Source organism: Mandrillus leucophaeus, unplaced genomic scaffold, assembly GCF_000951045.1.
Source record: "Mandrillus leucophaeus isolate KB7577 unplaced genomic scaffold, Mleu.le_1.0 Scaffold322, whole genome shotgun sequence".
Classification (NCBI taxonomy): domain Eukaryota; kingdom Metazoa; phylum Chordata; class Mammalia; order Primates; family Cercopithecidae; genus Mandrillus; species Mandrillus leucophaeus.
Genome location: NW_012103388.1, coordinates 3,046,550 through 3,072,445, shown reverse-complemented (window position 1 = coordinate 3,072,445; position 25,896 = coordinate 3,046,550). Strand labels below are relative to the sequence as shown.

At 44.3% G+C, this 25,896-nt stretch overlaps 1 protein-coding gene across 4 annotated transcripts in view; it reads left to right on the top strand.

The window, feature by feature from the left end:
* Positions 1 to 25,417, top strand: part of LAMA3 (laminin, alpha 3) — a 271,074-nt gene extending 245,657 nt beyond the window's left edge. For all 4 annotated transcript variants that reach the window (XM_011988082.1, XM_011988080.1, XM_011988084.1 and 1 more), the window contains 11 exons: positions 1,932 to 2,071; positions 3,022 to 3,153; positions 4,649 to 4,802; positions 9,842 to 10,005; positions 14,085 to 14,268; positions 16,753 to 16,893; positions 20,090 to 20,249; positions 20,355 to 20,485; positions 22,045 to 22,138; positions 23,352 to 23,471; positions 24,858 to 25,417. In XM_011988082.1, the coding sequence (XP_011843472.1) occupies positions 1,932 to 2,071; positions 3,022 to 3,153; positions 4,649 to 4,802; positions 9,842 to 10,005; positions 14,085 to 14,268; positions 16,753 to 16,893; positions 20,090 to 20,249; positions 20,355 to 20,485; positions 22,045 to 22,138; positions 23,352 to 23,471; positions 24,858 to 25,003 (1,566 nt within the window). In that variant the 3' untranslated portion in view covers positions 25,004 to 25,417. The remainder of the gene's footprint in view (positions 1 to 1,931; positions 2,072 to 3,021; positions 3,154 to 4,648; positions 4,803 to 9,841; positions 10,006 to 14,084; positions 14,269 to 16,752; positions 16,894 to 20,089; positions 20,250 to 20,354; positions 20,486 to 22,044; positions 22,139 to 23,351; positions 23,472 to 24,857) is intronic.
* Positions 25,418 to 25,896: the final 479 nt, after the last annotated feature.

The following is a 25,896-nucleotide window of genomic DNA, read 5'->3' as shown; positions in this document are numbered from 1 at the left end:
TTACAGAGTTGCATTTGTGTGTATTCGCAGACTCATTTTTATTCTTTTCAGGTATATTTTATAATAAGAGTTAAGGTGGATTATAACTACTACAGTTAATAATGTAGCTTAAAGTTTCAGAACTCAGAAGGAAAATCAGAGTGTGTCCCTATGATTCCGTTTTGATTGCATAAAAGGCAGCTCTCTAGACTGCCTTTTTGCAGCAGCAGCTAGTTGGACAATATTTATACCTGGGGAATTGTAGAAACTAAGATCCTTTGCTCTTTCTTCATGTACAACAGAGCCACATAAATTCTCTTCCACAAGGAGGTACCGTCTGTAACATAAGTGGATTTAGCTCGTGTGGTTATGTAGGTATAGAAGTCATCTAATATTTAGAAATGAATATTTGTGGAATGAGTGGAATTTTTAAATAGAAGTAGAGTGTGATTATTTCTGAATTTGTTTCTTTAGGATTGCAGAGCACAACAGAATTCTAGTATCTGTTAAGAAAATAGACGGTGGCCGACTCTGGGGATCCGTAATATTAGGAAGGCCGCCTCTCTCTTGGTGGCTTGCTCACCGGTCCCTAAGGTCTTACTTTTAAAATGAGCCCTAAAGAAGCACATGCTGACACTTAGACTGCGGGGGTGGCTTTTCCATGAAAGCAGGATGTTTTGATCTAGCTCTTATGATACCTGACACTTGTTTCCTCTGCCACGTGTAGGAACACTTAGTACACAGTTCACAAAATGATCGAGAACAGAGGGAAGAATTAGGTTAGCAAAAGATTAGATCCACCCTGGACAATGGGGGAATCCTGGAAATAGCATAGGGACGTTGCCCTCAATTTCATAATGGGTTAGCTAAAGATACATGTACGTCAGCATTATTTTATGCAATTCATAATGAATATTGCCAATTGAAAAAAAGTTAACACAAAGTAAAATCAACAATGGCTATAACCACACACTGTAAAACTTGTTTTAGACTGAAATCTTACCAAAGAATCACATCTTGTTGAAAATTGCAGAAATTATACTTGGTAGAAAAAACATGAACAAAATTGAAATGACAAGTGCTGAGACTGCACATTTTTAAAATTAATGATTGACAGGAAGAGTCAAATTATCTTGCCAAAATTTAGATCTTTAGAGTTTGACGTGGAGAATTGAACTTCCCAGAAATAATGACTAGGAAGTAAAAAATTTATAATGACTGAAGAGAAGAAATCATTGTAATATTCTTATATTAAAAATTAAGGAATCAAGTCTTTGCTGTAAAATTTATTTAGCAATGAATTGATCCTGATAGAAATAATGTCAGCAAAAGAAAAATAGAAATAGAAAAATTTAGGCTGGGCATGATGACTCACACCTGTAATCCCAGCACCTTGGGAGGCCAAGCCAGCAGTATCTCTTGAGCCCAGGGGTCTGAGACCAACCTAGGGAACATAGTGAAATCCTGTATCTACAAAAAATTACAAACTTAGCTGGCTGTGGTGATGTGCACCCGTGGCCCCAGCTTCTCAGGAGGCTGAGGTGGGAGGATCGCTTGAGCCTGGGAGAGTGCCACTGTACTCTAGCCTATGCAAGACAGCAAGACTCTGTCTCAAATAATAATGATAATAAGATAAAATAGAAAAATTTAGAAATGGTTTAACTGTTTTGTGTAGTCGATTGAGAAATTAAATTGGCTTAATGAATGTAGGTCCAAAAAAATGTTTTTGACAAATTCATCAGTGTTGGCATAATTTGCATAAGATTTGTCTATTTATAAACATGGAGTCAAATATGCAAAAAATAATCGTTAGAGCAAAAAGCAAACTCAAAGCGTTTGGGTCAAAACATCCTGATTGTTTTATACATGGTTTGGATGATAAATTCAGTACGGAGACAGGCATAATCCTTAAATGCAAATTAGTTGATGGGTATTTTCTATGATGATTTCAGACAAGCACCCTGCAGGTCACTCTGGAAGATGGTCACATTGAATTGAGCACCAGGGATAGCGGCAGCCCAATTTTTAAATCTCCACAGACGTATATGGATGGTTTGCTGCACTATGTATCTGTAATAAGCGACAACTCTGGGTAAGTGGAATAATACTTCTGTCAGAGCTGTGAGTGAGTTTTACTCTCTTTCATTTAATGGAATTTTCCGGTATCTTTTTGCAAAATATTTGTCCTTGATGCCAAAAATACTTTACTAATAAGTCTTGTCCTTCTTCCTTATTCCATATCAATTTCTTCATAAAAAAATAAATTGCCACACATGGTGGCTCGTGTCTGTGATCCTAACAACTAAGGAGGCTGAGGCAAGAGCGTTGCTTGAGGTCAAGAGTTCGAGACCAGCCTGGGAAACATAGTAAAACCATGTCTCTAAGAAAAATAAAATAAAATAAAATGTAAATAAATCAAATTTAAAAAATAAATCAGTTGGATGGATAAATTGTGGTATATTCAAAATGGAATGCTATATAGCAATGAGAAAGAAGGATCTAGAACTGTATATAATGACATGAATGACCCTCACAAACATAATGTGGAAAACATTGAGTCACCCATAAAAGTTCATCTCATATAATTTCCTTTATACAAAGTTCAAAAACAGGCAAGAACTAATCCATTCCATCAGAATTCAGGATAGAGGGAGGGAGGCTACAGAGTTAAAGGGAATGCACAACAGGGTTCCTGAGGTGCTACTCTGTTTTGTTTCTTTATCTGGGTGCTGGTAATGTTGGTGTATTTCTGTTGCAAAAATTCGTTGAGCTGAACACATATAGTCTGCGCACTTTCTGTACATGAGGCTCTCATACCACAGTCTTTCAAAATGTCATCTTTGGCAAGATACACCCATTTTAATAAAAATATTATGTGCAAAATACATGCAAAAAATTGTAATGCTCTTAATAAAGTCTAGTTTCGCTAGTTATTTTAGATAACAAATATTGAGTCTGAGTCATAGACAGTGAGTTGGCCACATGGCAAGGGCCCTTTTATCCAGCAGTTCTCACCCTTGATTTGCTTTTCTTCCCTTTCAGACTACGGCTTCTCATCGATGACCAGCCTCTGAGAAATAACCAAAGGCCAAATCGCATTTCAAGTTCCCAGCAGTCTCTGCGTCTGGGAGGGAGCAATTTTGAGGGTTGTATCAGCAATGTTTTTGTCCAGAGGTAGGTGATCCTGTCTTTGTGGGTAACTGATGAGAATGGCCTGCCCATGGGAAGGGTATCTCTTTGGTCCAGTTAACAAAGTCAGCTTTGTCAACGTGTGCTGCATGAGGCCCACATGCCACAGTCTTTCAAAATGCCATCTTTGGCCAGATACATCCATTAAAAAACAAATCCACAAAAAACCTCTGGGCCCGGCCTCCCTTTGGAGGAGCAGCTTTGGCATGTAACCTTGGGAAAGGCCTCATTAAAATTAACTTCAGATTATGGCCCTGAAAAGTATTCACTGAAATTTTGTTGCATTATAATCAAGATTGTGCAATTAGATTTAATCAGCTCTCCACGGTTTTCAGGGCCAAGGAATTGCATGGACCAGTGCTGTGCTAGGAAGCGAAATCACCACAATGTTGAACGTGATATTGAATAGAGAGAGAGTAGCGCTTGGGGCTTGCACGCATGTGTTTACATATTTTCTTTTGATGCAAAATGATTGTTTTTAGATAAGAGGCAAAATCTTCTCCAGGGTAAGGAGAGGGCCTGGTTCTGGCTATGAACCTCAGGCTGGAATTCTCAGGCTACCATGACAGGGAGCCTCCCACCCATCAGGGCTCCATCCTCCTTGGCCAGGGTGAGGCTTAGAGTTCTCATTCTCCTCCTGGTTGATGAAACATCTTCCTTGAACATCTAATTCAGGGACTGGAGCAGGAAATGGGAGGGATGGGGAAGGCACAGGGGTTGTCAGCAACAGCTTACTGCCATGATAAGGCTTGGACAAGAATTGTGAGATAAAGCACATTTGTCCAAGACTTTCCTCCTCATAGTCGGACAAATCCTTCCATAAACTCACCTCTGAAGTTTCCTTATATTTACCATCATTCAGTATCATCCAGAGCCCATCTTCCCCCTCTGTGCATATTTTACTTTTGTATTTCCATGTGACACCCATTTCAAAGAAAGAACTATAGTGTCTCAGCCCTCCCACAATCCTGCCACAACCCCGAGTCAATAAAAGTTTCTTGGGCTCCTCGCTGGCTTCTGGAGATGATATTAAAGTAGGAGAGGAAAGTTTCCCTAGGAACCATGACCATAAGAATGTGTAATTTTAAAAAAAGTATTGCTACATAACCGTTGTATTAATACGTATTTGTGGGATACATGTGATATTTTGATACAGGCCTACAATGTGTAATGATCAAATCTGGGTAACTGGAATGTGCTTCATTTCAAGCATTCGTCATGCTCTTTGTGTTGGGAACATTCCAAATCTTCTCCTCTAGCTATTTTAAATTAGACAATAAATCATCGTTAACTTGAGTCACCCTATTGTGCTACCAAACACTAGATCATATTCCTTCTATCTAACTGCATTTTTGTACCCATTAACCAACCCCTCTTCATGCCCAAAACATGTAGTTTTTGAAATGAGCTCTCTCGACCAGCGGGTCTTCCTCGACATGTCCAAGTTTGGCAGCATCTTTCATTTCTGCCCTTTTTCCAGGTTATCAGTGAGTCCCGAAGTCCTAGATTTGGCCAGTAACTCCCTCAAGAGAGATGTGTCCCTGGGAGGCTGCAGTTTAAACAAACCACCTTTTCTAATGTTGCTTCAGGGTTCTACCAGGTTTAACAAGGCCAAGACTTCCCGCATCAATCAGGTAAGTGTCCAAACCTAACCCCAGGTTTCACTCCTCCCTGGAGGATTCCCCTGCGCCTGCCCTGGGGGAGAGATTGGGGAAGGGGGTGAGAGATCACCAATCCATGAATGGGATTGATGGGTTATCAACAGTTGAATCACACCAAAATGTCAAAGTGGTTTTCTTTTTAGCTTTTAGTTTGCATCTTGATGAGAAGTTGGCAAGTTTTGCACTCACCGAACAAAACCGTGACTTAGGTTTCTTAATTTCTATAGCTGATGTCTTGCTGTTTTAACATTTCTGCTGTGTCCCCAGCAGGTCCTGTGTTTTTCTATAGAATATAAGGGCCGTGCTCCTCTTCCTGCCCACAGACTTCCCCTCTGCTCTGATGCAACTCCTATGACAAGATACACCCATACATCTGGGCCTTGTCAAAACCAATGTGGCATACCCTTGACTGCAGACTAGAAACACCTGGGGAGCTTTAACACCCAATGCTTAGGCTGCATCCGACCCAATTAAGTCAGATGCTCGTGGAGTGGGCGTATTGGTAGTTTGTGAAGCTCCCCAGGTGATTCTGAAGTACAGCACTGAGAGGGATTGAGAGGAAATGAAACTCCTTATTTGGAGGAGCAGAACACTGATGAATTGAACACAGGATCAGGGCTTAAGGAGCTCCTTGCTCTGCTGAAGGTCAGCAATGTAACTTTCCCAGGCTTGAGGTTACAATTAATATGGTTAATGGATAACAGTGGGCACCTTGGATCTGCCAGGCACTGCACTATGCACTCCAAGGGGATTTTCTTACCAAATCCTTCATTAACCTTATGCTGCAGTATAGAAAGGTAAGCAATTCTGCCCAAGCTCCCGCAGGTGGAAGGTGGAATTGGCGTTCCAACCCAGGAGCCCGTGGCCTCTTGAGAGCTATGTGCTCCTGTTCAACACACTTTCCACTTAATGTCAACCACATGCTGCTTCTCTACCAATATTTCCCCACTGCACAATGATTTGGGAGGGCATGAACAGATAATACCTAATAAAATACATGTTTTATGCTATTAAGAAGAAATATACTTCATACATCCAGAAGGGCTGTCATTTTCCCATTATGGGAATATCTTTAGAATTGCCCCATCAGAAATGAAGTCATATATTCATTTTTTCATTGTAAGGCTGAAAGTTATTGAGAGACTAAATTAGCCCAGTGATAGGGAACTGGAGAGAGCAAATGGATTCAAATCTATTTATAAGATAGAATACACATGACTCAGACAATAATCGAATTGGGAAGACAAGGGAGAGGCAGGAGTTAAAATAATTCTGAGGCACCCAGTCTGGGTTATTGGATGGATGGAGATGTCCTCTCCATGGAGACAGGAGAAGGACAGATATTTGGAGGAAAAGAGAATGAATGGAGTTTGTGGTGTATTGAGTGACAGGAACCTGCAGGACACCCAGGTGCAGAAATCTGGTGGGAGACTGTCAGGAGTCTCTGCATGGGCTTCAGCAGATGGGGTGGGACTGGGGCTATTGATGTGGAAAACATTGGCGAATACACTATTTCATTTCCGCCTGTTTTACGTAAGCCCCCAGTTTAGATGAAATAGGACATTAGTCTCTGCCCAGTAGCAGAGAGAATACAGCACAGCTTAGTGGTTAACTACTGGACTCTGGGGCCAGACTTCCTGGGTTTGCATCTGGCTTTACCATTTATTAGCTATGTGATCTTGGACAATTATTAAACCTCTCTCTGGGTCTATTTGCTCCAATGTAAATGAAGATAAATAATGGTAATACCTCATGATGTTGATGTGAGGATTAAATGAAGTAATAAACACAAAACACTTAGAAAAGTGCCTGGCACATAGTAAGTATGCATTAAATGCTAATTATTACTATGCACACTAATGAAAACCTACATGAAAGGATACGATGCTACAGGAGTGGTGCGGCAGGAATTTTCCTGCCATGGGAATCAGGAGGCTTCTTCTGGAGGAGGTGACCCAGGAGCTGGGTCTGGAGTGTGGGTTGAATTTAGCTGAGTGAATATTGTTGCCGCCCGAGCAGAAGCCCAAAGCTGGAGGCAGGATGTGGCTGGGACTCACGGGTGCAAGACGTGCTGCATGCATCCTCACCAGACTGACTTCACACACTCTTTCTCCCTTCTCAACACACTCCTCTGAGAGCAGAATAAAATACCAACCTTACAGGCCAGGAAATGGAGTGTTTAAGAGGTTAAAAAAAAAAAGTTGCCAAAAAGCACCCTGTCAGTAAATGGTAGAGTCAGAATTCAAACTTAAGACTCTTAAGCACAAAGAACGTGCTCTTCTCCCAGGCGCTCAGAGCTCCGTGGGGATCTCCATCAGTCAAAGCGAAGGGTGGGGATTCACCTTCCTAGGGGCTGGCTCAGAAATGGACATGTGGCCCCTCCCTCCTGGACAATGAGCCCTGAGAGGAAGTTGAGGGCGGGACTTCTGATAAAGAATTCCATATTAGCACAAAGAAAAACCTGGGTAGAATCCATGCTTTTTGTGCTGGACAGTGTAGTGAGGATGTAATTCCCAGAAGCACAAGAAGAGCACAAGATTCAAACTTAAGCACAAAGAATGTGCTCTTCAGACCACATCATGTGGCCTCTACAGGCCCAGAGAGCCTGGTGAACAGTGGGAAATTGGATGGAGAAAGGAGACTAGAGAGAGGTAAACTGGAATCACACCCTGGAGCCAGATCAGGCAAGCATCATATGACCTACATCAGTTGGGCATTTTGCTATAGTCAGTGTAACATTATTGAAAGGAGTCCTGTAAGCAGTTGAAAAGATTAAAGATTACTAAACTGGCTGCAGCCGGTGGGATGGTTTGGTGTAGGAAAGTTCTAGAGCCATGGAGTCAGATTGGCAAGCTACTGCAATCGTCCAGGCATGAGTCAGGGCTGGCTGGGCACAGTGGGTCACACCTGTAATCCCGGCACTTTGGGAGGCCGAGGCAGGCAGATCACCTGAGGTCAGGAGTTCAAGACCAGCCTGGCCAACATGGTGAAACCCCATCTCTACTTAAAATACAAAAATTAGCCAGGCTTGGTGGCAGGCATCTGTAATCCCAGCCAATGGGGAGGCTGAGGCAGGAGAATCACTTGAACCCAGGAGGTGGAGGTTGCAGTGAGTTTCTAAAGGGCAGACAAAAGGCATTTTGCAAATGACTCCATCTCAAAAAAAAAAAAAAAAAAAAAAAAAAAAAAGAGAGTCAGGGCTGACTTTCAGGGCATAGGCACTAGAAATGAAAAGGAAGGAGTGGAAACAAAATATGTCACACAGAAGAAGAGTAGGACATGAGAAAATGCATGAAAGAGGCCAGGGAGGTGGGTGTCCATGAGGACCAAGATTTTGAGCCTGGATGCCTTAAAGTATGATGATGCCATTAAGAGAATTAAGGGACACTTGGTGACAAAGGCTATCTCTCAAAACTGTTCATCTTGATGCTCATGCTGCTGACACACAGAGAAGACTCCCAGAGAGGGAGCAAGGCCCACTGGTGTGAGTCCCAGGCAGAAGCCCAGGTTGGGTTTTAATCTCAGTAGGATCAAGGTTTGGCTGATATAAATAACTCACTTAAGTTTCTGTTGGGTACGGTAGAATGTCTCCATTCAGCAATGTGCAAGCATCATTTTAAATAACTGATTTCAAGTTTGCATTCTAAGCACTGTATCCAGGAAATGGGTCAGGGAAGAAAACCCGCCCCTGAAGGAATGTGAATCTTTTGGGAAGCCTTTAGCTGCTGATTCAGAAAACTCACTGCAAAGTTAATGACTTAAACAATAAGAATAATCTCACACAGCCAGGCAGGGGTAGGTGAGGCTTGAGGCCTGGCCCATCAGGAGCTGGCTCTGCTTCCTCTTGGTTCTCTTGGCTCCACCCTGCATGCTTCTGGGAATCGCATCCACACCACACTGTCCAGCACAAGAAGCACCAAGTCTGCCTGGGCTTCTCTTTGTGGTAATACGGAATTCTTTACCAGAAGCCCCTCCTTCAACTTCCTCTCAGGGCTCATTGGCCAGGAGGAAGGGGTCACTTGTTCATTTCTGAACCAATCCCTAGTACGGTGAATCCCCACCCTTTGCTTTGACTGATGGAGATCCCCACTGAGCTCTGAGTGCTTGTGAAAAACACATGGGCGGTTCAGAACCTGAGCTCTGCGGTGGAGAAAAGAGGGGCAGGGCTGGGGAATCTCAGTTACTTCCAACAATTTTCCTAGTCACATTTAACATTTATTATGGTTGTTTTCCTGCAGTAAAACTCGGTCCCATTCAAAAGTTCAGACTTCTCTGCATGAGTCACTTTGATGGAAGTGGGGACAGGATGTGGTCTCCTCCCTTCTCTCTCTCTCCTGCTATCTTGGTCCTTTCACCTGCCCTGCTGCCCAAGTGAATGGTTGTTAGGGGAGATGGCCGCAGGTTTGCAGCTCCATGTTTCGCTGGCGGGCTGTGGGTGTCTCGGTGCTGGTGGCCAAATGCTGGGTCCCTCAAGCGGCACTGTGGTTCTTCCGATGCCCAGTGGTGGAAAGGGGCACCAGGCAGCCACTGGTCCCAGGTGCAGCAGCTGTCAGAGAAGAACCCAGACTTGTGTAAGATGAGAATAACATGCATGCTCCCCAAAGAAGGAGGGAGAGAAAAGGGGGGTATTTAGACTCTCCTAAACTTTGTTTACCCCAAAAGAATGAGCCCGCTACCTCCTAGCCCTGTCTTACACCTTTCTGGTGGCAAAATGCTCTCAAATCAAAGCCACACTAGGGCACTGATGGGGATTGCGAGGATCTGGCTTCAGGAAAGTTAAAGATCTAAATAAAGAAGGAGATCTCCGTTCTGCCCACTCCATGCCAGTCAGTGACCCGCAGGAAGGGCTCTCAGTGGACACTTCCCATCTCCATGGTACCATTTCCCAGGCCTTCTATTGCCCTACTGAATTCCTCGCTTAGGATCAAGGGTGAAAACTAAGCAATGTACTTAGCAAGATAAGCAGTCTTCACTCTTTCCCCTGATCATTGTGTTGCTCTTTTCCCATGCAGCTGTTGCAGGACACACCAGTGGCCTCCCCAGGGAGCATGAAGGTGTGGCAAGATGCCTGTTCACCACTTCCCAGGACCCAGGCCAATCATGGAGCCCTCCAGTTTGGGGACATTCCCACCAGCCACTTGCTATTCAAGCTTCCTCAGGAGCTGCTGAAACCCAGGTATTATTTAGCTTTCCTGCCCCAGCACCAACTCAGAACCTGACTCTGCGATTCCACTGCAGGGAAGTCTGACTGCCATGACACCATGCAGCTGTCTCTAATGAAGGTGGCACTACCATTTTTGTGCAAAGAGGTGCTGGCCTGCACAGGACAGGGAGCATGAGTGCCTGCCATGTGCTTTCCCAACAGCTGGAGGCAAACGTGACGACAGCATACTGCTTAGAGGCTGAAGCAGTCAGCTCAGCTCTGGTTTAGAATTGATGGTGTTCTAAAAATAAGAATGACATTTTTTTTTCTTCTAAAGCTGCTGTTTATTTCCATGATAAATCACCTTTCTTTTCTTGTATTCTGTAGTGAAAGTAAAATTCTTTTTAGGTAGATGCAGTGCCAGATAGATCATTTTTAGAGAATACATTTGGCCTTTTTGTGCTAACAAGTTGCATCTCTTCTGGGGAGGAGGGAATGAGCAGAAATATTAATTATGTCAGAAAAAATTAGAAAAACAAGGTTTGTCATTTTCAGGTGATTTGAAGGAGACATAGATAGAAAGGTACTGACCTGTTCTTCATGGCTTTCCCAGAGACAGAATTGCCCGGGGATTAAAAGGACCTGGCTCTAGCATCTGGCTTTCAGTCCTGCTTCACACTTACTGGCTGTGTGACTCCAGGCCACGTGCCAGGGCAGCTCCTCTGAGACGCAGACACTAAGATGGGGTTAGATGGGCAAGAGGTTCATTGTGGGGAAGCCTGTGAAAGATGACCAGAAGGGGACAGGGATGGGGGCAGGCAGAGCCTGCAGATGGCTGTGGGCCTGCAGACACTGTGAAGAGAGGGCACAGGGAGGACAGAGCCAGGTAGGAAGGGCCTCAGGCCGCAGTCCAGCTGTAACAGTCTCAGCCAGGTGCCTGCAGTCCCCCAAGCAGAGATTATCTCTGAGAAGAGCTCATTGTTGACCATAAATGGCCTGGCTCTAATACCCCCGAGTGTCACTGAAGACCTAGGGCATGGCAGCCCCCCGTGCTCCCTGCAGCAGCTTCTCTTGGAGCACGACTTCATGGCTGCCACAGGCTGTTTAACTTCTCTAAGCCTAAGCTGTCCCTCTATGCCTGTCTTGCATGTTAGCAAATTGCTACCTCTCTCTGGACCTCAATTTTCCTGTTAGTTAAATGAGCTCGAGGATGCTTTTCTTGCAGGGAGGAGAGGTCATAGCTTATAAGGAGGCTGGCCCTTGAAGCCCACTCAGTAAGCTGTGAGCATGCGTCACAGGCAGAGAGCGGCTAAGGCTGGAGAGAGACTGAATGCCGAGCTCTGAAGCAGAAAGCCTGTGTGGACAGCTCCACGTCTCCAGCTGCCCCATGGAAAGTCTTGGGGTCCCTCATTTTCCAAAACTGTGCTAGTAGAAGCTAAGGCAGAAGGAGAGGAGATTGTCCCTCCAGTTGTCCCCTCCCCTAGCTGTTTCTTGGTGGGGAGGCCCCACTTCCCATCCCCGCTTTCTTGGTCAAGTTGACCTTAATGACAATGACCTCCCTCTTTCAAGAAACTGCCTGGACTCCCCTTTCCCCAGCCTCCCGCCTCTGGCCTCCCCCTTGTGGCCTCCCCATCAGCTTGGCCCTCCCCTCCCTGGCAGCTTTTCTCTCAACACATTCGGTGCAGTGAGTTACCAACTTCTGATGATTCAACCCCTGTGCCTTCCCGTCCAACATTAAACCGTACATCATTAATGAAAAAGTAACATTTTAAAAGGTAAAAATTTTTTAAAGTTAATCAGTAAACATAATTTTCAACCTATATTTTAGTCCCAAATGTTGTAGCAATCAGTTATTTTCAGAAAGTTGAAAGAGTCGGAGGATTCTGTTGTTCTCATTCTGATTTACATTCTGGCAGTGTTCTGACAGTCCTTTAGAACTGGTGCCATTGCTTTACCCCTTTGGTGAATGTATAACAATGCTCTTTAGCTCTCTGCCCTACCCTCCCATCCTCCAGCAATGAAGAGTCATAGCTACAGTGTCATGTACTGGGATCTAAATCCACTGCTGCCTTTTTTTGGGTGTTAGTCAGTTAGTCTTTTATGAAAGAAAGTTGCTTTAGGAAACAGTTCTGGAAAGCAAATGTCAAGTCTGATCACCAGGCCCACATATGGAAAGTACATTCTATTCTGCAGCACGTTCTAATATCCTCCTTAACTTGGCTACCCCTCGTTCTCCAAACCTCCGCACTAACACACAGACACACCAGGAGAAATATTGAGCAGTGTTACCATCTGGTTGGCTTAATTTAACAAATATAGATTTCTCTTTCATTTTGAAGAACATTGCCCTCAAGGAAACTTGCTAATCTGAAGAATAAATGTGTATCTTAGCCTCACAGAATTAAAAAGCAAAGAGAATTAACAGTATAATTTGTTTCTTCCACTTCTGGTTTCTGCCTCCAAATTTTCCATTTACCATTTAATTCAATTCAGTAACTATTTATTGAGTGCCTACTGCATAGTAGGCACTGGGGATGCCACTGTGAGTGGGATGAATGCAGTTCCTGCCTCCTGTCTGGTGTCTGCTTAGACATTAGCCACAGGAATGGCTGAAGACAGCCTATTGACATCTGCATCTCCCACGACCCTCTCACGCACACCTTTATGCATCCTTCTCAGGGCACCCCTGCACCATAAACCACTCAAGGAATGAAACGTCCATCGTTGCATTCCTACTGCCCAGCACTGCACCTTATGCATCCCCCACACTCATTAAGTACTTGTTTGATGAGTGGGTGGATGGATGAGTGTGAGTTTTCATAAAAAGTAAAGCTCGCTTAGCTGGATGTGCATAGAACATGTAACCATCATGTAAATGAATACTAACAACTTGCACTCTGCTTTTTTTTTTTTTTTTTTTTTGAGACAGAGTCGCTGTGTCACCCAGGCTGGAATGCAGTGGCATGATCTCAATTCACTACAACCTCTACCTCCTGGGTTCAAGCGATTCTCCTGCCTCAGCGTCCCAAGTAGCTGGGATTACAGGCACCCACCACCACGCCTGGCTAATTTTTGTATTTTTAGTAGAGTCAGGGTTTCCCCATGTTGGCCAGGCTGGTCTTGAATCCCTGACCTCAGGTGATCCGCCCACCTTGGCCTCCCAAAGTGTTGAGATTTTCCCAAAGTGCTGAGATTACAGGCATGAGCCACTGTGCCTGGCACACTCTACTTTTACCGCACGATATTTGCCTCATTCTTCTTCCTTCATAGGGAGGGTATTAGGGTCTGAGAAATGTAGAGGTGGGTGGGAGAAGGTGGGTCTGTGTTTCTTCATCTTTGTGTTAAATCTGTCTAACAGAAAGGAAATGCTTTTTTGATGCTTAAATCACATCTTTGTTATTCAAGTTGTCTCCTACTTCTCCACGACTTCCCTCTCCATGAATACACACAAAACAGAATGCATATTCATTGGGTTTGAAAAGTACAGGCTTCCCAGTGGAATAAGCCAGTCACAAAAGGACAAGTCCCGTACAATTCTACTTACATGAGGTATCTCGAGTAGTCGAATTCATTGAGAGAGAAAGTAGAGTGGTGGTTGGTTGTCAGGGGCTGTGGGGAAGCGAGACTAGGGACCTCTTGTTTCATGGGTACAAGTTTCAGTTTTGCAAGATGAAAAGAGTTTTCCAGATTGATTGTACAACAATCTGAATGCACTTAACAGTACTGAACTGTACACTTAAAAATGGTTAAGATGGCACATTGTAGGTTAGTGTATTTTACCATAACTTTTAAAAATGTAGACTTTAATAAAAGATTCAGACATGTTTCTTCTTGCCACGTGCTGGGACTTACACCACTAGCTAAGTTTGCCACAAAAGTTCCATGTTATTCCCCAATGTCGTAAGGAAGTTATACAACAAAACCGTTAGCAGCTGGAATAGAATAGCTTTTTAAAGTTCCGAGAGAAACAGGTCATTTAATCAGTACCTACCTTAGCTTATCTATTTGAAAAATGGAGGTTGGGTGTTTGCTCCCCACCCTTTGTCTCAGCTCTGAGGTTCGAAGGAACACTGAACACCTCTATTTCCCTTCATTGCCGGTGTTCCCCACAGGTCACAGTTTGCTGTGGACGTGCAGACAACATCCTCCAGAGGACTGGTGTTTCACACGGGCACTAAGAACTCCTTTATGGCTCTTTATCTTTCAAAAGGACGTCTGGTCTTTGCACTGGGGACAGACGGGAAAAAATTGAGGATCAAAAGCAAGGAGAAATGCAATGATGGGAAGTGGCACACGGTAAGAGCTGGGGCTGCGTCAGTACCTCCAGTTGGTGTAGAATGCATTGTTGGAGTTGCTGAAAGTAGGAGTCCCAGCATCCTTCCCAGACATGAGGGCATGGAGTGGCAGAGCTTGTGTGCTTGCAGGTGCTGCGTGCCCAGCATCTCAGTACTGGAGGCCGCGGCACACATGTTGCATGGCTGTCATCCTAGACAGTAAAGTCAAGATGTGCTTTACTGATGCTTCTTCCACTCCCTCCAGCCCTCCCCAGTCTGCCTCATGCCCCTTGCCTACTTTCACTCCTGCCTCCTGGACCATTTCTCCCCCTTATGACCAATTTCCAGGCCTCCAGGCCCCTCTCTGGACCTGGAATGATGCTAGCATCTTAGCTCTTGCTTAAAGCCATTCCAGATTTAAAGAAATACCATTTAAGGCAAGAAGGGACCTATTTCTTTCTCTAATGAGGCCACTGGACTTCAGAAAATGTATGTGACTTGACAAGTTGTATTCCCTTAGCCATTCACCTGCCTTCCTGGAACACAGAAGCAAACACTCCTCAATGTAATATCAGAGATTGGCAAGTGCTTTGAGAAAACACTAGCGCGAAGTAAGAAAATGACAGAGCAGGGAAACTATTTTAGATAAGGCAGTAGAGAAAGCCCTGGTACAGCAGGTGGTAGTCACATGAAGTTATGGGGAGGGGCTTCCAGGCAGAGGGAAGAGCAAATAACAAGGACCTGGAGGTGGGAATTAGCTGAATGAACAAAACACAAAGTGATAAGAAATGGAATTAGAGAGGAAGACAGAGCCCAGATCATTTAAGCTTTGAAGGCCAAGCTCCGGCTTTGGACTTTATTTGAAAGTGTCTGTAAAGCTTTTAAAGAGTCTTAAAACTCTTGGCCAGGAGTGGTGGCTTATGCCTGTAATCGCAGCACTTTGGGAGGCCGAGGCGGGCTGATCACAAGGTCAGGAGTTCGAGACCAGCCTGACCAACATGGTGAAACCCCATCTTTACTAAAAATACAAACATTAGCTGGGCATGGTGGCACGCACCTGTAATCCCAGCTACTCAGGAGGCTGAGGCAGGATAATCACTTGAATCCGGGAGGTGGAGGTTGCAGTGAGCCAAGATCACACCACTGCACTCCAGCCTGGGTGACAGAGCAAGACTCTCAAAAAACAAAACAAAACAAAACAAAAAACAAACAACTCTTACATGTACAGATTCATATATTGTTTAATTCTTTAGCTGAAGAGACTGCCAGGGGTGGAGAGTAGCAGCAGGGAGCCCACATGGCTGTCATTGCCTTTGCTTGCAGAGGCTGTGGGGCAGTGGGGACAAGTGACTGCCGGGACGCAGGCTGAAGGTAGAACCATGCGGCCTTGCTGATGGATCACATGTAGAGGGTAAGAGGAAGAGAGGGTCCAGCGTCCTGTGATTTGGGGCCAGCAATTGAGTCATTAGTGGGCATTTACTGAGATGAAGATGGAGAAGAGGCAGATGTGGCCAGGAGGAGAGCAGTTCAGAGCTGGGGGAGAATGAGGATTTCTGTCGTGAACATCCCAGGGTTGAGAGGCCTGTCAGACCTTCAAGCCCAGGTGTCAGCAGGCAGTAGAGGCCAAAGGTCACAGCTTGGCATAGAAATGGAAGTGTCACTTTGGGAGGCCGAGGCAGGTGGATCACGAGGTCAGGTGATCAAGACCATCCTGGCTAACACAGTGAAACCCCGTCTCTACTAAAAATACAAAAAATTAGCCGGGCGTGGTGGCGGGCGCCTGTAGTCCCAGCTACTCGGGAGGCTGAGGCAGGAAAATGGTGTGAACCCGGGAGGCGGAGGTTGCAGTGAGCTGAGATCGCGCCACTGCACTCCAGCCTGGGCGACAGAGCAAGACTCTGTCTCAAAAAAAAAAAAGAAAGAAAAAAAAAAAGAAATGGAAGTGTCCTCAGTGAATAGTCTCACCACACCGTATGAGATGGCAGAATCCACACCAGACCCCACGGATCAGAAATTTTAGCAAAGAGTTTAAACCCTCCTCTTGTTTGAAGAGAAGTGCCCTCGTTCCACCTGCCCCAAGAGGCCTGCCCAGGGTGCCACAACTCCAGCACACCCCCGTCCCCCAGCACTGTATAAACTGTCCCTGCCTCTTTGTTACATGGAGGGGGTTGCCTGTGGCTGTGCCTTTAACTGTTTCTGTTTTGTGTAAGTTTCCAGATGTGCCTTTAACTGTTTCTGTTTTGTGTAAGTTTCCAGATCAATTCTATAATATCTTTTGATTAGTTCACTTCTGAACAACCTTTTTTTAGTTCCCCTTTTTAGCTCAGTTTGTTCAGTATTTCACAGAATCTCACAAAATGATGGTGACGGTGATAATCGGAGAAAAAAAAATCTCACATCTTTTGAAGCTTTTTTTTTTTTTAAATTTGGCCACTAATATTTAATAACATACAACACCAATTTTCAAAGGTAAAAATACAACTCATGTATCTTCCTTACTCTGAAGGTGGTGTTTGGCCATGATGGAGAAAAGGGGCGCTTGGTTGTGGATGGACTGAGGGCCCGGGAGGGAAGTTTGCCTGGAAACTCCACCATCAGCATCAGAGGACCAGTTTACCTGGGATCGCCTCCATCAGGGAAACCAAAGGTAAATAGTTACGTTCAGAGCCATGGACGAAAACAATTCACCTTATAGGCATAATTGTATGAGATATTCAAAATACTCAACATATGAGAATCTCAAAATACTTTAAATGATTTTTAAGGGTTTAATTAATGTTCACAACCACATGGAGTAGGTGCCCATTTCTTAACCCCAAGCCTTCATTTTTAAGATGGAGTTGAGACGCAGACCCTGAAGGGGTGAAGATAGAGCTTCTCTACCACTTCCTAAACCTGAATCTATTGGCTTCTGCTCCAAGGAATGCAAAAATGTAGATTTTAGGTTATAGACAGAGATTTTTTGATTAACATAATGTGTTCCAAATTACAGTAATTTGTGCCACTTTCACCATCTTTGCCATAAGGTAAAAGATTGGCTTAAGGGTTTCCTCTCCATCAAACTATTTATTTTAAATATGCTTCTATGGGATCTTTTTATCTCACCCATAAATGGAAACCCAATATTCTTTACCATAAATAATAGGTAACCATGAGGAACAAACATTTGAAAACCAAACAATGTTATTAATGTCAAACTAGGTAGTGTGACCTATGTGCTCTTTGCTTGGAGAAAAAGGTGCTTGACACATAATCAAGAGGGTGTTTAAGACATACTAGCACAAAGCCAAAAGCTGTTCCTTGTCCTTGTCCAAACGCTAGAAAGAGAATTGAAAAAGGAATAACTTAATAACAGAATATGTGTTTTAATGTTATTTGAAGTCTGAAATAACAAAATTATCTCAAAAACCCAACTCTGGAATGCTGGACGAAGGGAAAGTCGGGACTCCCTCTGTCCCCAGAGAGGACGGGTGCTTTTCTAGGTTTGTCAAGTTCAAGGCTCTGATGGGGCACCCTGATGGGGCCACAGCCCCTGGGCTGAGCTCTGTGAGTGCCCTCTCCCTTCCTCTCGCCTACCCCCAGCCACAGTGTTAATTGCACCGGGGTTACTTGAGGCAGCCTTGGGCACCTGTCTTCCTTGTCCCAGATTTGCCTTTTTTTTTTTCCTCCCCACAAAGTTAAGTAAGATGAGCCTATCAACAGCTCAGGTCCTAGGGACTGTCCCCCACCTTAATGCAATTTTTGCTCCTTTCCTCCAGACCTGGTAGCACATTCTGGTGTGATGTTTCCTTGCAGTGGGGTGGGGAGAGGGGGAAGAGCCCCAGGCTCAAATTTGGGCCTAGAAATGGGCATAACAAAAGCAGATCTTTTCCACCAGCTTGGATGCTAGCTGCTTAGGTTGACCTAGCCTCAACCAGGGCTCAGCCTGGCCCACTTGGGTTTTCCACTGGGGTTTGGGCCAGAGCTCCAGTGTTACACAATAAAGTATATGTATTGTACCCCAGCAGGCAATAGAGTATTACTTTGCTTTGTTTATACAGTAACATATATATATCATAAAATACATTGCGTATTATCCATTATTTATAATACATATTATATATATATATATATATATATATAATATACACCACATATTAATTGCTAAGGAGGATTCTCATTGTTCATGTTTGCTTTTCTCAACCTCTGTTCCTATTTTCAACTCAGAGAAATCACAGGACGGGGCAGGATTTGCGTATTCTTTGGCCTTGGATAAATTCTCTTCGAACCACCCTAATCACACCCAGCATGTAACATCTGGGGCAATTAGTAGCATCCCATTTACAATCTTCTTTACAAACCAAGTTTCTTTTTGGAGCCTTCTTTCAACCTAAGGGTATAAACCTTCTCATGGGCCCTCCCACATATCCTTTTCAGGAGCAGGCCACATCCGATCAGTGTCTGCCTCTGAACACCAGCACTGCTGTCAGCCTTTAGGGATCAATGCTGGGTTCTGGCCCATCCTGGGGAGTCCTAGCTTTAGGACACAGCTTTTTCATTGTGTGGCATGACAAATCTTAAGAAACTAAAAGTTTCATAGGGAGCCCAATCAGTAGTTTACTGTTGATGCTGACACCGTGTACATCTATCACATCACTATTTTCTCTTTTTTTTTTTTTTTCGAGACATAGTCTCGCTCTGTCACCCAGGCTGGAGTGCAGTAGCACAATCTCTGCTCACTGCAACCTCGACCTCCTGGGTTCAAGCAATTCTTCTGCCTTAGCCTCCTTAATAGCTGGGACTACAGGAATCTGCCACCACGCCTGGCTAATTTTTGTATTTTTAGTAGAGACAGGGTTTCACCATGTTGGCCAGGCTGGCCTCGAACTCCTGACCTCAGGTGATCTCCTAGCCTCAGCCTCCCAAAGTGCTGGGATGACAGGTGTGAGCCACTGCGCCCGGCCACCATTTTCTCTTAAAGTTACCATATCTTTGTTACCACATCTGTCTTGTAGGATTCCAGAGTCCAAAAGGCACTCATTCTAGAAGGGAGTCCAGGAGTTTTATTCAGTGAATCTTAAACTTTCTTGAGAATTTTATGAAATTTACAGTCCTTCTCCCCAGGAATGTGCACACACAGAACATATCTGGTGTATAGTATAGGAGCGCACAAAACCCCTCCAGCCTGTTCCTGGGCCCCAGGAGACAAGTCCCCTGTTCCAGCCAGCTCGAGGCAGGCATGGGGCTCCACGCAAGCCCACTGACGATGCACGCTGTGTCTTATTTTAACTCTGCAGCATTCGTGACTTGGTGGTGGTGCACTGAGCCCAACAATGTAGGAAGATTTTTTTGCATTTTATTATTTTGGGAACATTTTGGCCTCTTTATTTTTGTCAGCTGCCCTGCATTAAGCTATCATACTGCCTCATGGAACTCTAAGAAGGGGTTTGTATCTGCAAAGAGACGGTGAAATCTGTGAACTGTAAGGGGGAAATTTCCCTTGTTGCTGCTCCGACTGTGAGGACCAGGGTCAGGTCAACTTTCCCTGTTCTTATTCTAGCACAAGCTGGCAACCTGCACTCCCCCACCCTCCTGCACACACACCACTTGGTTTGGTGGCACCTGCAATCTTCGACCACCCACCCAACATCTGATATACAGGGTTTTTTTGGTACTGTGGGCAGAGAGCCAAATAGAACAGCCATTAGAACCAGAGCTTGAAGAACCTGACTTGGAAGCAGGAAGAATGAATCCCTACCTACCTTCCGCCTTTTGCGTACAAGCTGCAGTGCCCTTTGCCTTGGCTACCCATGCCTTTCTTGGAGGTGTAGTTAATGAGCTTTTTCTCTTCTGCTTGGTTGCAGAGCCTCCCCACAAACAGCTTTGTGGGATGCCTGAAGAACTTTCAGCTGGATTCAAAACCCTTGGATACCCCTTCTTCAAGCTTCGGGGTGTCTTCTTGCTTGGGTGGTCCTTTGGAGAAAGGCATTTATTTCTCCGAAGAAGGAGGTCATGTCATCTTGGGTAAGGAGCAGTTCTATAGGGTTTATGTCTTTGCATCTGAAGAACTGTGTCCTGTTTTCTTTCATGGTGATGCTTTAACTTCTGCTTTTTTTTCTCTTCTGAAAGCTCACTCTGTGTTGCTGGGGCCAGAATTTAAGCTTGTTTTCAGCATCCGCCCACGAAGTCTCACTGGGATCCTAATACACATCGGAAGTCAGCCTGGGAAGCACTTATGTGTTTACCTGGAGGCCGGAAAGGTGCGTAGCAGTCTGATGCCGTGGGGAGGGTCTGTGGCAACCAGCGTCAATGTCTGGAGACCACGGTGGTTCAGGTTTGTAGTAGAAAATGAGATCCAATCTTGTATTTAAGAGCCTTGCCTTCAGGGCTAACTTACCATTTCCCTTTAGCAAGTAATTTTATCATCATGTTTTCTGTTCTTAATTTTTAAAACTGGGAAAACTCAAACAAGTCAGGCTGAATTGCAACTCTAGCACTTGGTTATATGGCCCCAAGGAAGCTGCTTAAGCTCTTTCAGACTTATCTGTAAAATATAGATAATAACTCTTATATCTTATGGCTTTTGTCAAGATTATAGAAATTGTCATATACTCAATTCTTATGGATTTCTTCCTCATCTCTGTGACCTCATCTGTCCCATCACTCACAGGCCTGAGTCAATATCTTACTTTCCACCGGTCTCAGTTATATCTCTGTCCTTCTCAAAGATGTCTCTTTAAAACCAAATTCTTCTAGGAAGACCTTTAGTTGAGGCCTCAGGTGAAAGATTGATATAATATGCCATTTTCTTTCATCTCAGTCCTTCCACAGTTCACTGAATGTGAGGGGAAAAGAATCCCAGAAGAAAATCAAATGCCCCAAACTCCTAGAACACTTTCTATTGTAGCCTTTCATTCAGTCTGAGTAGGTCTCTGGCAGCCCAGAGAAGCAAGTAACTATCCACTTGTAAGGTGGTTGAGACAATTCTGGCTTTTCAGAGGAGGGGCTGGAGGGAGTCTCTACTGAGAGTCTCTGGGAGGGAATTATTCTCAGGAGAACAGATCAAGACCTGATGATCTTCCTAATAGTAGTGACATTGTTTAGCTCAAAGATTGCCTGTGAATAGGCTGTCCCATCTAGCTACATGCAAATTAAATGTAAATTATTTATAAATACACTTATTTTAGTCCTCTCATTTCATTCCCCTTGATCCAACCCTTGGAAAATCCTGGAGGAGACCTTGATCTAGAAAGCAGGACTGTGGGATTCTGCACAAAACAGACTGTATGCCTGGCTCTCGATGCATGCTCAGTGCAAACTCAGTCATTTTGCTTGTTTAATGTCTTGGACGAGAACCCCTCTATAATCCATGCATGGAACTATTACAGTTGGCTGGCCCTTGCAGCAGGCTGTAGACCTCCCCCAGTAGCTTTGCCTTCCACATCTCACATATCCTGCACAGAGCCACTGTCACGCATTTATTGCTAAGGAGGATTCCAATCAGTAACCTTTGAGTTGAGCTGATGGGGGCGGGGTTTGAATTAGAATTAGAATTAGAATTTGAATCATTGCCATTGGTGACGACTTCAGGCCAGGGTCCACCCTGGTTTACAGTTTGCCAGCCTGGAAGGGATGCAGCAGAGAGATCTCTGGAAGCCTTGGACCCCCATGTGGTCACATGCTTCAAAAGTAAAGGAGGGCCAATATCTAACGTGCACTTAAGCTGTCAGTTGGCCAGGTTTGGGGAGGGAAGATGGCAGGGGAAGGTCGGCTCCAGCTGCCTTTCTGAAGGAAATAGGAAAATGCGTGTGTGTTCCAGGTCACGGCCTCTATGGACAGTGGGGCAGGCGGGACCTCGACCTCAGTCACACCAAAGCAGTCTCTGTGTGATGGACAGTGGCACTCGGTGGCAGGTATGTTGTCCAGTAGCTGATTGTTCCTGCACTAAAACAGGCCTCCTTTCCATCTGACTTGAACTTCCCAAAGGCAGCCTCAGCCCTCCATCCATAGTGCCTGATCAGGACTAGCCTACAGAGTAATGTGTCCATTCTCAAACCCAGCCATGCTTCTGTCACTCATGGTTGCCACCTCCAATTCTCCAGAACTTATCGGATGTTTTATTGTTGTTGTTGTTGTTTGTGTGTTTGTTTTTGGAGCCCAACACACTAATAAGCTAGGCTAGTTTTCAAGATAGTATAATATTGTGATTTAGATTTTGGCTCTGAAGTTAGAACAGAGGTAAAGTCTCACTTCCGTCCCTTTCCTTGTGTGACCTTGGGCAAGTTGCTGAATTGTTCTTTACCTACGGTTTCCTCTTCTGTAAAATGGAAATAAAAATAGGGTATGCCTCTTAAGGTTGTGGAAATTAAATGGGATAATGTGTGAAAAGTTCTTAGCCTAGTATCTGATATGCAGTCAGTGTTCAGTAAGTATCTGGTTTTTGCTAAGGCTCATTGTTGGGTTATTTTTTTCAACAACCACTGAATATTAATGCAAACTATTTAGACAAACCAATGAGTGGAGAGCAAGCATTTCCTCTCAGAAAGAGTCTTATTTTATTCATTACTTGTGGATATTAGAGATCTATGAACCCATTTTGGCTAAAATACCTTTTGTAAAAAAAAAAAATTGGTCTCTTCTTGGCTAATGTAAAAGATAGCTACATTGCAATTAGCTGAGATCGTTAACACGAGAGGAATTTTGTATCGAGAGTCAAAAGCACTGTCTTTGGCATCAGGTTTCAGAAGTCAGTGTCTTCATAGAAAGTAGCTGAGATCACATGAAATCAGCATAGCCTCTGGACACAGGAGACCAGAGCTTAGTCCCAACTCTTGGTAACCAAGCCATCTTGTCAGACTCCTCAGTGAGACACATTCTTTTATCTGGGAAATGGGCAACGATCAGTTCTTCTTCACAGATTCATTTTAAGGGTAAAATTCATTCATGTACATGAAAGCACTACCTGCTGTTTAGAGGAAGTTAATTGAATTTATATCTAAACTGACCAAATCCCTGCAAACGGCATTCCCACAGGTCCGGTATGAAGGAATTAAAACAAAGTCAATAGTGTAGACATTAAGCAGGGCTCACCTCCGATGACAGACCTAACCAACCTCTTTTCCCCAGTCACCATAAAACAACATATCCTGCACCTGGAACTGGACACAGACAGCAGCTACACAGCTGGACAGATCCCCTTCCCACCTGCCAGCACTCAAGAGCCACTACACCTTGGAGGTGCTCCAGGTAACTCTTGTCCTGACTTCTACAACATGTTGCCCTGTGTCAGCTCTGAACATTCGCTTCTTAATGAGTTAGTGGCAGGGCAGCTCTTGGCTGGACAGTGGAGATGGTGAGGCCCTCTGCACTGGCACGTGAGGAAAGGCAGTTGCTGGAAAGGAGCACTTGTCAGGTCAGCCCAGGCCCCATTACTGCTGTTTCCCCTCGTCCCAAGCCTGTTTGTTTTGTTTTGTTGTTTGTATGTTTTTTTTTTTTTGAGATGGAGTCTTACTCTGTCGCCCAGGCTGAAGTGCAGTGGCACAGTCTCGGCTCATCGCAACCTCTGCCTCCCGGGTTCAAGCAATTCTCCTGCCTCAGCCTCCCGAGTAGCTGGTACTACAGGCACGTGCCACCATGCCTGGCTAATTTTTGTATTTTTAGTAGAGATGGAAATCTTGTTGGCCAGGCTGGTCTCAAACTCCTGACCTCAGGTGATCCACTGGCCTTGGCCTCCCAAGGTGCTGGGATTACAGATGTGAGCCCCAAGCCTGTAATTTATAAGCCTCTCTTAAGAGGTTGCATTAACCCAGAAGCCTGACACCAGCAAAGAGTCAGGAAAGGGTCTGAAAAACTGATCTCTGTCCTCTTCAGGTATTTAGTTTTACTGGTGAGTTATTAAGCTTTTGGGGACCAGACTGGGAGAATCAGGCTGAAATGGAGTCAAGTTCAAGACTGGAATGTTGCCTGGGAAGAGCCTTTTCATTCTTCATTGTTTTCTGTCCCTCCAAATATGCTATAATCTGGTTGTTAATTGTGTAGGTCTTTCATTACCCATAAAAAGCACCAGTTTAGAGCTATTGATTTGGCCTGTGGGTTCTCCTCTGAAGAACTTGACGAGTAGCCTTGTTGCTGATTTATCACAGCAGGTGGAGTGTCAGATGCTTGCCTGAAGTGGAGAGGCTGAGTGGGCTGAGATGTGAGGTCACTTTAGCTTTCTCCACTAACACTATCTTTTGCCTGGCATGGTGGCTCACGCCTGTAATCCCAGAGCTTTGGGAGGCTGAGTCGAGAGGATCACTTAAGGCCAGGAGTTCAAGACCAGCCTGGGCAACATAGTGAGACCCCCATCTCTACAAAAACATTAAAAATTAGCGCAGGGTGATGGCCCACACCTCTAGTCCCAGCTGCTTGGCAGACTGAGGTGGGAGGATTGTGTGAGCCCAGGAATCCCAGGTTTACAGTGAGCTGTGATCACACGACTGTACTCCAGCCCGGGTAACAGAGCAAGACCCTGTCTAGAAAACAAAACGAAACAAAACAAAACAAAACAAAAAAACTGTCTTTTAAAATCCAGGAAACAGTCCCTGGACAGTATGAATTATTTGCTAAACGCCTCTCCACTTTCTCTTTCAGCCAATTTGACGACACTGAGAATCCCTGTGTGGAAATCATTCTTTGGCTGTCTGAGGAATATTTTTGTCAACCACATCCCTGTCCCTGTCACTGAAGCCTTGGAAGTCCAGGGGCCTGTCAGTCTGAATGGCTGTCCTGACCACTAACCCATGCCTGTTTCACAGCAAGGAAATTCACCTTCCAAAGCACTGATTACCCAATGCACCTCCCACCCCAGCTCGAGATCATTCTTCACTCAGGACACCAACCAGACAGGTTTAACAGCAAACCTAATTTTGAATTCTGACCATGGATACCCATCACTTTGGCATTCAGTGCTCCACGTGTATTTTATATACAAATCCCATTTCTTGAAGATAAAAACATTGTTATTCAAACATGCACAGAATGTTTTTGGTAATATTAACTTCCACTAAAAAATTAAATGTCTTTTAAGGAACATTCTTTTCCACTTGTTAAAAAAATTAAATATATTTTAAAGCACTTTAAGAATATGAAACTTTCATATATGTTAAAGGGTTATAATTTATGGAATTAAAAAATGCAGTGTAGTCCTTAAATTATGATGTTTTATTAGCATAACACAAGTGGCTTAATGGTCATTGTTAATTGAATTAATTCTTCAGCACCAGGTCAATGTGTTACCTACAACATAGTCTTCTACAGATAATCACGGAGCATATACTGATGAAGGTTTTGTGTGTGCTCAGTATTGCAACCACAGCGAGGCATAAGAAATAATTCCTGCCCGTAAGGAATATGCAATCCAATTGCAGAGACATATAATATTCATAAAATAGTAACTTACAAACAAACTGAACTCATGAACCCATTAATTAATGAAGCCCATTGGCTTCCCAACCCTAGCCTTCCCCAGCCTGCTACCAACCGAGTCTAGATTATGATGATCAATTCCTTGAGGGCACAAACTACCTAGTAGGGAAGCTGAAATGGATGTAACGCACCATCACTGAAGCTTCATGTGGCAAGCTAACCAAAGTCAACGGGATGGAGGACTCGCTTCTAGTTTTATCTACAA